Source organism: Oryx dammah, unplaced genomic scaffold (genome assembly GCF_014754425.2).
Source record: "Oryx dammah isolate SB20612 unplaced genomic scaffold, SCBI_Odam_1.1 HiC_scaffold_3, whole genome shotgun sequence".
Lineage (NCBI taxonomy): Eukaryota > Metazoa > Chordata > Mammalia > Artiodactyla > Bovidae > Oryx > Oryx dammah.
This window is the reverse complement of record NW_024070187.1, coordinates 100,476,124-100,489,030: the sequence shown is the minus strand read 5'-3', so window position 1 is coordinate 100,489,030 and position 12,907 is coordinate 100,476,124. Positions and strand designations below refer to the sequence as shown.

General features: G+C 38.0%; 1 protein-coding gene across 9 annotated transcripts in view; it reads right to left on the bottom strand.

The window, feature by feature from the left end:
- PTPN13 (protein tyrosine phosphatase non-receptor type 13) overlaps window positions 1-12,907 on the bottom strand; it is a 221,198-nt gene that overhangs the window by 57,096 nt on the left and 151,195 nt on the right. For all 9 annotated transcript variants that reach the window (XM_040237277.1, XM_040237279.1, XM_040237283.1 and 6 more), the window contains one exon: window positions 354-443. In XM_040237277.1, the coding sequence (XP_040093211.1) occupies window positions 354-443 (90 nt within the window). The remainder of the gene's footprint in view (window positions 1-353; window positions 444-12,907) is intronic.

Sequence of the window (12,907 nt, the reverse complement as noted above, 5' to 3'; positions counted from 1 at the left end):
CTTTAAAAATTGTGAATCACTGTGTTGTATACCTGAAACTTACATGGCATTATAAATCAACTGTCTCAATAAAAAAAAAGTAAAAATGGAAATATCTCATGGCATTGGTGCTTTCAAGGATTAATGATAAGTCTGCCTGACACACAGAAGTGTACTCATACTGAATATGACTTAATAGGTAACACATGTGAGACGGGATTTAAATTTGGTGGAAACATTGCTTGTAAGCATTTCACCTTTGGCATTTCCTGACTGTGCAAGTGGGAGAAGGGGACTCAGGTGGGGACAAGTGGGCTGGTTCCTCAATGCCAATGTTAAATTCTCACAGACCATGAAGAATCTCAGTGACTTACCTAAGCCATACTGCGCATCCTTTTTCAGGTTAACCAGAGTGATCTCCCTTTCTGGTGAAGACGCTATGCTCCATCTTTTGTGTAGCACATCTATGGGGAAATTTTAAGATACAATTAACATAACATGGTTAGGCATTGAGACTGTCTGCTTGTTCCAATTTAAATAATAAAGCTTACTATTAGATTTGTCAGTCACTTTAAAATCATATTTTAAATAATATGCTATTATCTATCTGCTGATATTGAGTTATAGTTTATCAAATGATTGTTATTCATTTATTCCTTATAAATGGTTCCCTGTGAAATCAGTATATTTCAGTTACAAACCCATAAATAGATCTCAAGAAATTTAATGATTTGAGCAAGTTTACTCAGTTAGTCTTCCCTGGTGGCTCAGATGGTAAAGCATCTGCCTGCAATGCGGGAGACCCGGGTTCAATCCCTGGGTTGGGAAGATCCCCTGGAGAAGGAAACCCACTCCAGTACTCTTGCCTGGAAAATTCCATGGACCGAGGAGCCTGGTAGGCTACAGTCCATGGCGTTGCAAAGAGTTGGACACAACTGAGCGACTTCATTTTCACTTTCACTCAGTTAGTACAGGTAGAAATGAACCTTAAACTTAGGTTGTTACACTCTGTCTTTCTGTCACATCATAGCTGACCTCCTGAATTCAACAACGCTCAATATGTAAATCTTCTACTAATAAGTGGCTGGCACTTCTATTTGTATGAGTAAAACATTCACGGTAAATTCTAAGGTTTACGAAGAGACAGGATTAATTCTTTTAAATCTGACTAATGACTTGGCTGGCACATTTATATTCTCAAAGGGCTTCAATTTATTTCTTATTTTATTTACGGAACAATCTCATGAGGTAGGCAAAGAGATTTTTAGTCACTTTTTAGCAGATAAGGAATAATAGTTCATGACTTGCTCAAGATTATAGCAGGCATCACTGCCCAGCAAAACACCTTAGGCAGTTGATAAATGCTAAGTACACTGAGTGAATGTTGGCATCAAAACTAAAATTTACTTTTTCTTATTTCCACTTGTTTTTTTTTTTAAGCAATTGGATCACTGAAAAGTATCTCCTAAATTAAACCAATAAATATGCCACTTAATTGTCATATTATTAAAATTATTTCATTTAGTTAGCAATCAGAGCATGTGAAAACACAGAAATATACACACACACTTTTTGTTATGAGTTAAAATGTGTTCCTCCACCCTTTCCACAAATTAATGAGCTGAAACAATAACTCCTAGTACTGCAGAATTCATAATCATATTTAGAGACAGGTTTTTAAAAAGATAATTAAGTTAAAATGAGGTGTTTAGGGTGGCCTAATCCAATATGACTTCTTCCTTATAAAGAGGGGGGCTTCCCTGGTGGCTCAAACGGTAAAGCGCCTGCCTGCAATGAGGGAGACCTGGGTTCGATCCCTGGGTCGGGAAGATCCCCTGGAGAAGGAAATGGCAACCCATTTCCAGTACTCTTGCCTGGAAAACTCCATTGATGGAGGAAACTGGTAGGCTACAGTCCATAGGGTTGCAAAGAGTTGGACACGACTGAGTGACTTCTCTTTATAAAGAGGGAATGTGGATATAGCTATGTGTGCATGGAGGGAAACTCATATGAAGAAAGAAGAAGGCCTCCATCTACAAAGCCAAGGAGTGGTCTCAAGAAATCAATGTTGCTGACACTTTGATCTCAGACTTCTAACCTTCAGAACTGTGAGAACAAACCTATGTTGTTTAAGCCTCCCAATCTGTGGGACCGTGTTATGGCAGCTTGAGTAAATCAGTATATTTCTTAACATCAACTGTAATTTAATAGTTGACACTTGTCTGTGTGTGAGCAGGTGGCAGTGGCAGCAAATGAGTTCAACACACTCAGAAAGATATCTGTTTAAATCTACAAATTTATCTCTAAATAGTTTTTAGGCATATTGAAACTTTTTGAAAATTAGAGGTTATCCACCAACATATGATTACCCATGGATTTCAAATTGCATTATTATGTTATTAACAATAACATGTATTAATGCTTAAATGATGCAGATGTGACAGTTCATATTCTAGCAATAAACTCCTTTAATTTCAGAAAACAACCACCACCATCAGATGCTCTCTGAAGTGAATTAACCTTGTCCCTTAAACACCAAGTACTAGTGCAAGCTTGATAGCTCCCTATAGTATACGTGTCTCTATTGTGTTGTTTCTTTTTGACCAAAACTTGGTTATAAACTCAGCTATAATCAACAGAAGTAGTAGTAGTTCAATATTTCTAACTAATGAGATATCAAAAAAAAAAAAAAAAAAGGAAAAAGATCACTGGACAATGGTATGAAGAGCCTTATATATTTATACAAGTAAAGTTCATGAATTAGGTATTGTCTAAATTAATATCTAAGTGGCTGGTATGCTGCTGCTGCTAAGTCGCTTCAGTCGTGTCCGACTCTACTTTCATCCTAAAATAGATGATTAACTCTAATTTTCAGCTAGAGTTAAATAAAAAATACAACAGAATGAAACTGATAAAATGAAACAAATAAGGGATGAAGTCATGTTAGGTATTAAACGTAAACTTTTATCACTATTGTGAAGACAGAGTCTATTTCCTTTATGCAGAGTGTTTCTGCCTTTGATTATAAAAGTGATGAATATTCTGAATGTTTTTAAGGAGTATATGCTAAAAGTCAAAGGTATTGATTCAAAGAATAAAAATGCCATTTCTTTATTTTAATTTCCAACAATATGTACTTACAAGATTGGTTATTTATGCTACTTATTTTAAAAATATGTGTGTGCATGTATACAAAACATTTCCTAGGTAAACAATATTGGGATATATGTGCATACACACACTAATTATGCAATTTTTTGGGTATTTATTTCTCTAACTAGATGCAACAGATTAGGCTCTCTATATTCAAGGATTCATCAAAGAGACTTGAATATTCATTCATTCAGTACACTTTCACCTTTTAAATACTGTGTTGGCCAAAAAGTTCGTTTGGGGTTTTCCATAACATCTTAACAGAAAAACCCGAGTGAACTTTTTGGCTAACCCAACATTTGCTGAATAATATTCCCATGAAAGTCACTCATTAGGCAACTGGCGAAAGTAAAAAGAGATAATATAAAAAAGTGACAATATATATGAAAACTGCTAGCGTAATAAAGTTGGCTCAGATCAGAGCTCCATCAGGTCAGGCTAGAAGAACAAAGATTTGTCTGATTGATGAACAGAATGTTAACCACTCAAAGAAATATTTGTATCACAAAAGTGAGTCGGACCTGTAAGAGCAGAGAGCTTTCTCCTTGCCAGAAATAAAAGAGACTTCAGGGACATGTGTGTGCATGCACACACGCGCACAGCTGCGTCCGACTCTTCATGACCCCATGGACTGTAGCCCACCAGGCTCCTCTGTCCATGGAATTTTCTAGGAAAAATACTGGAGCGGGTTGCCATTTCCTTCTCCAGGGGATCTTCCCGACCCAGGGATCATACCCAAGTCTCTTGCATCTTCTGCATTGGCAGGCAGTTCCTTTACCCCTGTGCCATCTGGGAAGCTCCTCAAGGATATGAGGTACAGTTTAATAAGTGGATTATGTAGATGGCATACATGTACAACATGTAGAAAGAAAAAAAAGTGAAGTTGCTCAGTCATGTCCGACTCTGTGACCCCATGCACTGTAACCTACCAGGCTACTCCATCCATGGGATTCTCCAGGCAAGAGTACTGGAGTGGGTTGCCATTTCCTTCTCCAGGGGATCTTCCCAACCCAAGGATTGAACCTGGGTCTCTTGCATTGTAGGCAGACGCTTTACCGTCTGAGCCACCCTGGGCAATCATGTAAGGCATTAACAAAAGCTGAGACGGATAAAAGGTGGAAAAGCTTCTGGGAAGATGGCCCAGGTCAGCTTGGCTAAAATACAAGATGAGTCAGATGGAGCTGAATATTATTTTGGAAAGTGAAGCTTTGCTAACATACTCTTTATAACAGGGAACCACCCCCATCATCCTGACTTATTAAGGTGGGGACAGAGGAAGGAAGTTGGTGTAGAGCTACATGTGAGTAGACAGTACTGTGCACATACTGAATTTATATTTATCTTGTATTCTATTCACATAGATGTTCAAAATACTTTTGTTGGCTTAAAAAAAAGGACAAGTATCTGGAGGTATATAGTGCATAAGAACCCAACTAAATTTAAAGATAGAAAATTCAATGAAGATTAAATAGAATTTATGAATCACTGAAAGTGAGGAACCAGACATTTTAAGACATTTCAAGTACCAAGACATTTCTGAGTTAATTACTGTATGGAAACAAGCATTAATATTCAAGGTATGTATTTTTACATCTTTAAAATTATTTTCTTTTCCTATGGCCACAGCAAATTCTGCAAATATTTTAAAGTGAAAAAGAGGCTCAAATAGAAATTTCTACTTCTTTAAGTAATACATGCTGGTGTTATTTCCAATGTTTACCTGTGAAATATCTTAAGAACTGATAAATGTATAATTTAGAAATTAAATGTACACTGTCTGCATTAGAGACTGTTTCAGTGTTGCCTTTCTCATCTCTCATAAGGTTCATGAGGATGTATCAGTCTCCAAGCAGAATAATTGTGGATATTAATGATAGATACATATATGAGTAAACTATCTGAATTTCCTAGTAAAAGCACTTTTCAGATAAGACCAAGGCCATATAATTGATTTAAGTAAATCAATAATTCTTTTTCTAAGGAGAATTGTTTTTTTTGGTTACAGATACAGACCCTTGTCAATTATCAAGCCGCTCCACAAAACTGGTTCTAAGAGGAAACAGACAAAGGGTAGAGGAGGCTCCTGATAAATTCATCACTCATTCTAGGGAAAAAAAGACCCATTTCAAACCCAGAGGTGATGGACCAGCAACACTACATTGGTATAAAAACAGAGAGAGGTATTTTTCATTGTTATATCACCTAATACACTAACTGCTCTGACACTAACTGCTCTGGTGGTAGAAGCAGAAAATCATGATGGAAACTTTGGTGTTTTGTTCCTGTGACAGCACAAATTAGCTAAGTGAAATGGAGCCATATAACATTTCAGAGACATATTTGACCCATTCATAGACTGAAAGGCTTGGTTTAGATAAAAATTCCTTTCAGTTCTCAATTTATCTGACTCTATATTTTGTTTCTGGTTAATTCTCATATCTGCTGAATCCTCTGTGAGCACTTTGGACTTTTTATAATCTTCAACTATGTATGTATCCTAATTAAACTTTAGGTGGAAAAAAAAAAAAAACCCTAGCATTTAAATTATACTGGTCCTTGATATCTGACTAAAAAGTAATCTTTTAATCTCAAATAAACAATAATCTACAAGATTAAAAAAAAAATCCCCTAACCTACTAGCTAAAGGAAACAGAAAAATAACAAAGCCCAAAGCCAGCCTAAGGGAAAAAATAATAACGATCAGAGAGGAAGTTAAAAGAGGAGAAATAACAACGAACACCATGTGTGCTCCATTGCTTCAGTTGTGCCTGACTCTTCGGTAGTGTCTGAATCTACAGTCCTATGGACTGTAGCCTGCCAGGCTCCTCTGTCCACGGGATTCTCCAGGCAAGAATACTGGAGTGGGTTGCCATGCCCTCCTTCAGGGGATCTTCCTGATCCAGGGACTGAACCCACATCCCTTAATGTGTCTCCTGCTTTGGCAGATGGATTCTTTACCACGTGCCACCTGGGAAGCCCAGCAGAGAGATACAAAAAATCATAAGGGAATATTACAGTTACCTGCCAATTAGCTAGACAACCTAGAATAAATGGACCAATTTCTAGAAACATACAGCCTGCCAAGATTGAGTCAAGAAGAAATGGATACTTTGAGCAGACCTACCACTAGCAGGAAAATTGAATTTGTCATTAAAAAATTCCCAGTAAAAAAAGTCCAGTACTGGACAGTTCACAGGAAAATTCTATCAAACATATAAAGAAGAAATTACACCTATGCTTTTCAAAGTATTCCCTCAAACTGAAGATGACAAAATACTCCCAAATTCATTCTAGGAGGCCACCATCCATTATTATGGTATGAACCAGACAAAGACACTACAAAATAAAGAAAATTACAAGCCAATGTTTTTGATAAATATAGATGCAAGAATCCTCAACAAAACATTAGGAAGCCTAATGCAAAGCTATATAAAAAGGATCATACACCATGATTTACTCTAGGGACACAGCGATTGTTTCACAAAACAGTCTGTGATATACCACATAAACAAAAGGAAGGATAAAAAGCACATGATCATCTCAATAGACAAAGAAAAGCATTTGACAAAGTTCAACATCCATTCATGATAAAAACTCTCCAGAAAGTGGGTATAGAAGGAACATATCTCAACATAATAAAGTGTGTGACCAACACGCTGGTCACAGCTAACACCATACCGAACAGTGAGAAGCTGAAAACCTTTCCTCTAAATTCAGGAATAAGACAAGGATGCCCCAATCTTTCCACTTCTATTCAACATAGTACTGAAGTCAGTAAAGTTGCAGGATATGAGATTAACATATAGAAATCTGTTGTGGACTTCCCTGGTGGACCAGTGGATAAGAATCTGCCTGCCAATGCAAGAGACATGGGTTTCATCCCTGGTCCGAGAAGATTCCACATGCTGTGGAGCAACTGAGCCAGTGCACCACAAACAGAGAGTGCCCACGCTCTGGAGCCTGTGAGCCGCAACTACTAGGCCTGTGTGTCACAACTACTGAAGCTCGGGGGCCCTGGAACCTGTGTTCTGCAACAAGAAAAGCCCCCGCAATGAGAAGACTGGGCACTGAATCCAAGAGTATCTCCTGACTGCTGCAACCAGAGAAAGCCTGAACACAGCAATGAAGACCTAGTGCAGCAACAACAAAAAAAATGTTGCTTTTCTATATACTCATAAGGAACGATCAGAAAGAGAAAGTTAAAAAGAAAGCATGCAAGTGACAACAAAATTCTTCTTAAAATCACATCAAAAATAAAAAAATACCTAGGAACAAACTTAACCAAGGATGTAAAAGACCTTCACTCTGAAAACTACAGTGGCCATACTGCTCAAAGCACTTTACAGATTTCATGTAAAAATACATACGACATTTTTCACAGAACTAGAAGAAATAATCCTAAAATTTATATGGAATGGCAAAAGACCCTGAATTACCAAAGCAATTTTAGAAAAAAAAGAATAAAGCTATCATCATTTCAGATTTCAGATTATACTACAAAGCTATAATAATAAAAACACCATGGTACTGGCACAAAAGCAGACACATAGACCAATGGGACAGAGAACCTAGAAATAAATTTATGCACCTATGGTTACTTAGGGTAAAGGCTAATAGAGTTTTGCCAAGAGAACACACTGCTCATAGCAAACACACTTTTTCAACAACACAAGAGATGACTCTATACGTGGACATCACCAGATGGTCAATACCAAAATCTGATTGATTATATTCTTTGCAGCCAAAGACAAAGAAGCTCTATACAGTCAGAAAAACAAGACCAGGAGCTGACTGTGACTCAGATCATGAACTCCTTATTACAAAATTCAGACTTAAATTGAAGAAAGTAGAGAAAACCACTAGGCCATTCAGGTATGACCTAAATCAAATCCCTTATAATTACACAGTGGAAATGACAAATAGATTCAATGGATTAGATCTGACAGATAAGACTGCCTGAAGAACTATGGATGGAGGTTTATAACGTTGTACAGCAGGCAGTGATCAAAACCATCCCCAAGAAAAAGAAATGCAAAAAGGCAAAAGGGTTGTCTGAGGAGGCCTTACAAATAGCTGAGAAAAGAAGAGAAGATAAAGGCAAAGGAGAAAGGGAAAGATACACCCATCTGAATGCAGAGTTCCAAAGAACACCAAGGAGAGATAAGAAAGTCTTCCCAAGTGATCAATGGAAATAAATAGAAACAACAGAATGGGAAAGACTAGAGATCTCTTCAAGAAAATTAGAGATACCAAGGGAACATTTTATGCAAAGATGGGCACAATAAAGGACAGAAATGGTATGGACCTAACAGAAGCAGAAGATATTAAGAAGAGGTGGCAAAAATACACAGAAGAACCATACAAAACAGATCTTAATGACTCAGATAGCTACAATGGTGTGCTCACTCACCTAGAGCCAGACATCCTGGAATGTGAAGTTAAGTGGGCCTTAGGCGGCTGCTGCTGCTAAGTCGCTTCAGTTGTGTCCAACTCTGTGCGACCCCATAGACGGCAGCCCACCAGGTTCCCCCGTCCCTGGGATTCTCCAGGCAAGAACACTGGAGTGGGTTGCCATTGCCTTCTCCGGTGGGCCTTAGGAAGCATCACTAAAAACAAAGCTAGTGGAGGTGATAGAATTCCAGTTGAGCTATTTCAAATCCTAAAAGATGACGCTGTTGAAGTGCTGTGCTTAATATGTCAGCAAATTTGGAAAACTCAGCAGTGGCCACAGGACTGGAAAAGGTCAGTTTTCATTCCAATGCCAAAGAAAGGCAATGCCAAAGAATGTTCAAACTACCACAAAATTGCACTCATTTCATACACTAGCAAGTGAAAGTTGCTCAGTAGTGTCTGACTCTTTGCAACCCCATGGACTATAGAATCCATGGAATTCTCCAGGCCAGAATACTGGAGTGGGATGCCTTTCCCTTCTCCAGGGGATCTTCCCAACCCAGGGATCGAACCTAGGTCTCCCACATTGCAGGCAGATTCTTTACCAACTGAGTCCACAAGGGAAGCCCCAGAATACTGGAGTTGGTCCTCCAGTGGATCTTCCAGACCCAGGAAATGAACTGGGGTCTCCTGCATTTCAGGTGGATTCTTTACCAACTAAGCTATCAGGGAAGCCCTTTCTACACACTAGCAAAGTAATGCTCAAAACTCTCCAAGCTAGGCTTCAACAGTTTGTGAACTGAGAACTTCCAGATGTACAAGCTGGATTTAGAAAAGGCAGAGGAACAAGAGATCAATTTGCCAACACCCGTTGGATCATAGAAAAAGTTAGAGAATTTTAGAAAAACATCTACTTCTGCTGCATTGACTATGCTAAATCCTTTGAATGTGTGGACCACAACAAACTGTGGAAAATTCTTAAACAGATGGGAATATCAGACCACCTTACCTGCCTCCTGAGAAGTCTGTTTGCAGGTAAAAAAGCAGCAGTTAGAACTGGACATGAAACAATGGACTCGTTCCAAATCGGGAAAATGAGTATGTCAAGGCTGTATACTGTCACCCTGCTTATTTAACTTATATACTTAATACATCTTGCAAAGTGCTGGGTTGGATGAAGCATAAGCTGGAATCAAGATGGCCGGGAGAAATAACAATAACCTCAGAGATGCAGATGAAACCACCCTTATGGCAGAAAGGGAAGAGGAACTAAAGAACTTCTTGATGAAGGTGAAAGAGGACAGTAAAAAGCTGGCTTAAAACTCAACATTCAGAAAACGAAGATCATGGTATCTGGTCCCATCACTTCATGGCAAATAGATGGGAAACAACAGAAACAGTGAGAGACTTTATTTTCTTGGGCTCCAAAAATCACTGCAGATGGTGACTGTAGCCATGAAACTAAAAGATGCTTGCTCCTTTGAAGAAAAGCTATGACAAACCTATATAGCATATTAAGAAGCAGAGACATTACTTTGCCGACAAAGATCTGTCTAGTTAAAGCTGTGGTTTTTCCATTAGTCATGTATGGATGTGAAAGTTGGACCAATAAGAAGGCTGAGAGCCGAAGAATTGATGCTTTTGAACTGTGGTGTTGCAGAAGACTCTTGAGAGTCCCTTGGACTGTAAGGAGATAAAACCAGTCAATCCTAAAGGAAATCAGTCCTGAATATTCATTGGAAGGACTGATGCTGAAGCTGCAGCTGCAATACTTTGGCCACCTGATGCGAAGAGCCAACTCATTAGAAAAGACCCTGATGCTGGGAAAGGTTGAGGGCAGGAGGGGAAGGGGACAACAGAGGATGAGATGGTTGGATGGCATCATTGACTCAATGAAGATGAGTTTGAGCAAGTTCTAGGAGATGGTGAAGGACAGGGCACGCTGGCATGCTGCAGTCCCTGGGGCCACGAAGAGTTGGAGACGACTGAGCAACTGAACAAGTATATGGTCAATTATTGTATAGCAAAGGAAGTGAAATATACGATTGAGAAAAGACAGTCTCTTCAATAAGTGTTGCTTAAAAAAACTGGAATAGTACATGTCAAATAATGCGATTAGAACATTTCCTCATACCATGTACAAATATTAACCCCAAATGGATCAAAGACCCCAAACCATAAAACTCCTAGACGAGAACATAGGCAGAACCACACTCTGACATAAATTGTAGTAATATATTTTTAGATATGTCTCCTCAGGCAAATGACATAAAAGCAAAAATGAACAAATAAGACCTAATTAAATTTAAAAACTTCTGCAAAGCACAGGAAACCACTGACAAAATGAAAAGACAACCTATTGAATGATAGAAAGTATTTTGCAAATATAACCATCAAGGGATAATATCCAAAATATATAACTCATACAACTCAATATAAAAAACACACACACATATTTTCCCAAAGAAGACATACAAATGGTCACCAGGTCCAGGAAAAGATACTTGAAATCAATAATCATCAGAAATGCAAATTAAAATCACAATGAGCTATTATCTCACACCTGTCAGAATGGCTACATGCAATACAAGTCTACAAAAAACAAATGCTGTTGGGGTGTGGAGAAAAGAGAATCCCCGTACACTGCTGGTGGGAATGTAAAATGGTGCAGCCACTATGGAAAACAGTGTGGATGTTTCTCAAAAACCTAAAAGCAGAACCACCACGTGACCCAGCATTTCCACTCCTGGGTATATATCCAGGAAAAACAAAATCACTAATTCAAAAATACACACGTACCCCAAAGTTCATAACAGCACAATTTACAAATATCCAAGATACAGAAGTAACCCAAGCGTCCATCAATAAAATGAATGGATAAAGAATATGTGATACACACACACACATACACACACACAAATACACAATGGAATATCACTCAGTTATGAGAAGGAATGAAAGTCTGTCATTTGCGGCAATGTGGATGAACCTAGAGAATAAGAATACTGTGCTTAGGGAAATAAGTCTGACAGAAAATACATATACTGTATGATGTCGGTTACATGTGGAATCTAAAATATAAAACAAATGGATATATATATATAGCAAAACAGATTCACAGGTATAGGAAACAAACCAGTGGTCACCAGTGGGCAGATGGAATCAGGAAGTGTCGATAGGGGTATGGGATTAAGAGATACAAACTATCATGCATAAAGCAGATAAGCAACAAGATATATTGTACAGTACATGGAATTATTGCTTTGTAATAACAATAGATATTGCTTCATAATAACTTTTAAGAAGTATAAAATACTCTTCACTGTGTTGTACTCTAGAAACTAATATATTATAAATCAACCATTATTTTTAAAAAAGAAAAAAAGGGCTATTATACAATGTATCTTTTTTTGAAAGGTTAAGCAACCTTTTTTTGTGGAGTGGGGAGAAATTACAATTAATCAAAGATTAGAATCCTTTCCATATTTGTTTTATGAGGTTAGAAGTCTCCCACTTTTTTTCTTTTATCCTCTAAGTTTTACATTCCTTATGGGTCTCTTAAAGTTGTAAAAGGCTAAGATTAAATTTTATTCATTGGTCCTTATATTAAGTGATAAATAATTCAGTATTACCTAATGCTCATTTCTAATTTTCTCCTAATAGTCTTGATGAGCAAAGAAAAACACTGAAATTAAAATAAAAAAATCCTATATTTGACCAATGGGCAAATAACTTTTTAATCTTCAGTTACCTTATCTGGAAAAACATGTTTGCCATGCTCTATTATGTCAGAACTCAATTCTTGACATTAATTCGGGCTACTTGGACAGATTCAAGGAGAATCTTGAAGAAAATATAAACTTGGCTGTAAGCCAACAGGGGAACGCCTCCATGGAAAGGTGGATTGGTCCTGCTGTAGAGGGTAGGTGGGAAAATAAAGGTGCCCAGAGCTTTAAACATAGATCCTACTCTGCACAGGCTGTTCATTTCATATTCAGAATGTAAGTTCATATTCTTTCCCGTTAGAATCTGGGTAAAGAACACATTTCAGGTTCTCGTTCTTGAAAAGGTTATTATCCAGCTTCTTTCAAAAGTTTAGCCGGGAAAAATAATACCTACAAATAATTAGGCCTTATTATTCTAGGAGACAGTTTAAAGGGTGGTTTAGAGTGTGGGCTCTGGAAACAGACAGCCTGCATTCGAATCATGGCATCAGCTTTTGCCCGCTCCGTGACATACTGCGCACCTCAACCTTTTTGTTCTTTGGCGTCTCACGTGTGAAAAGGAAATACCATTAGATGCACCTCACAGGACTGCTGTAGGGACTGAGAGCTAAACAGAACACACTTAGAAAAGTGTTCGGCACACAGTAAGCACTAAGGAA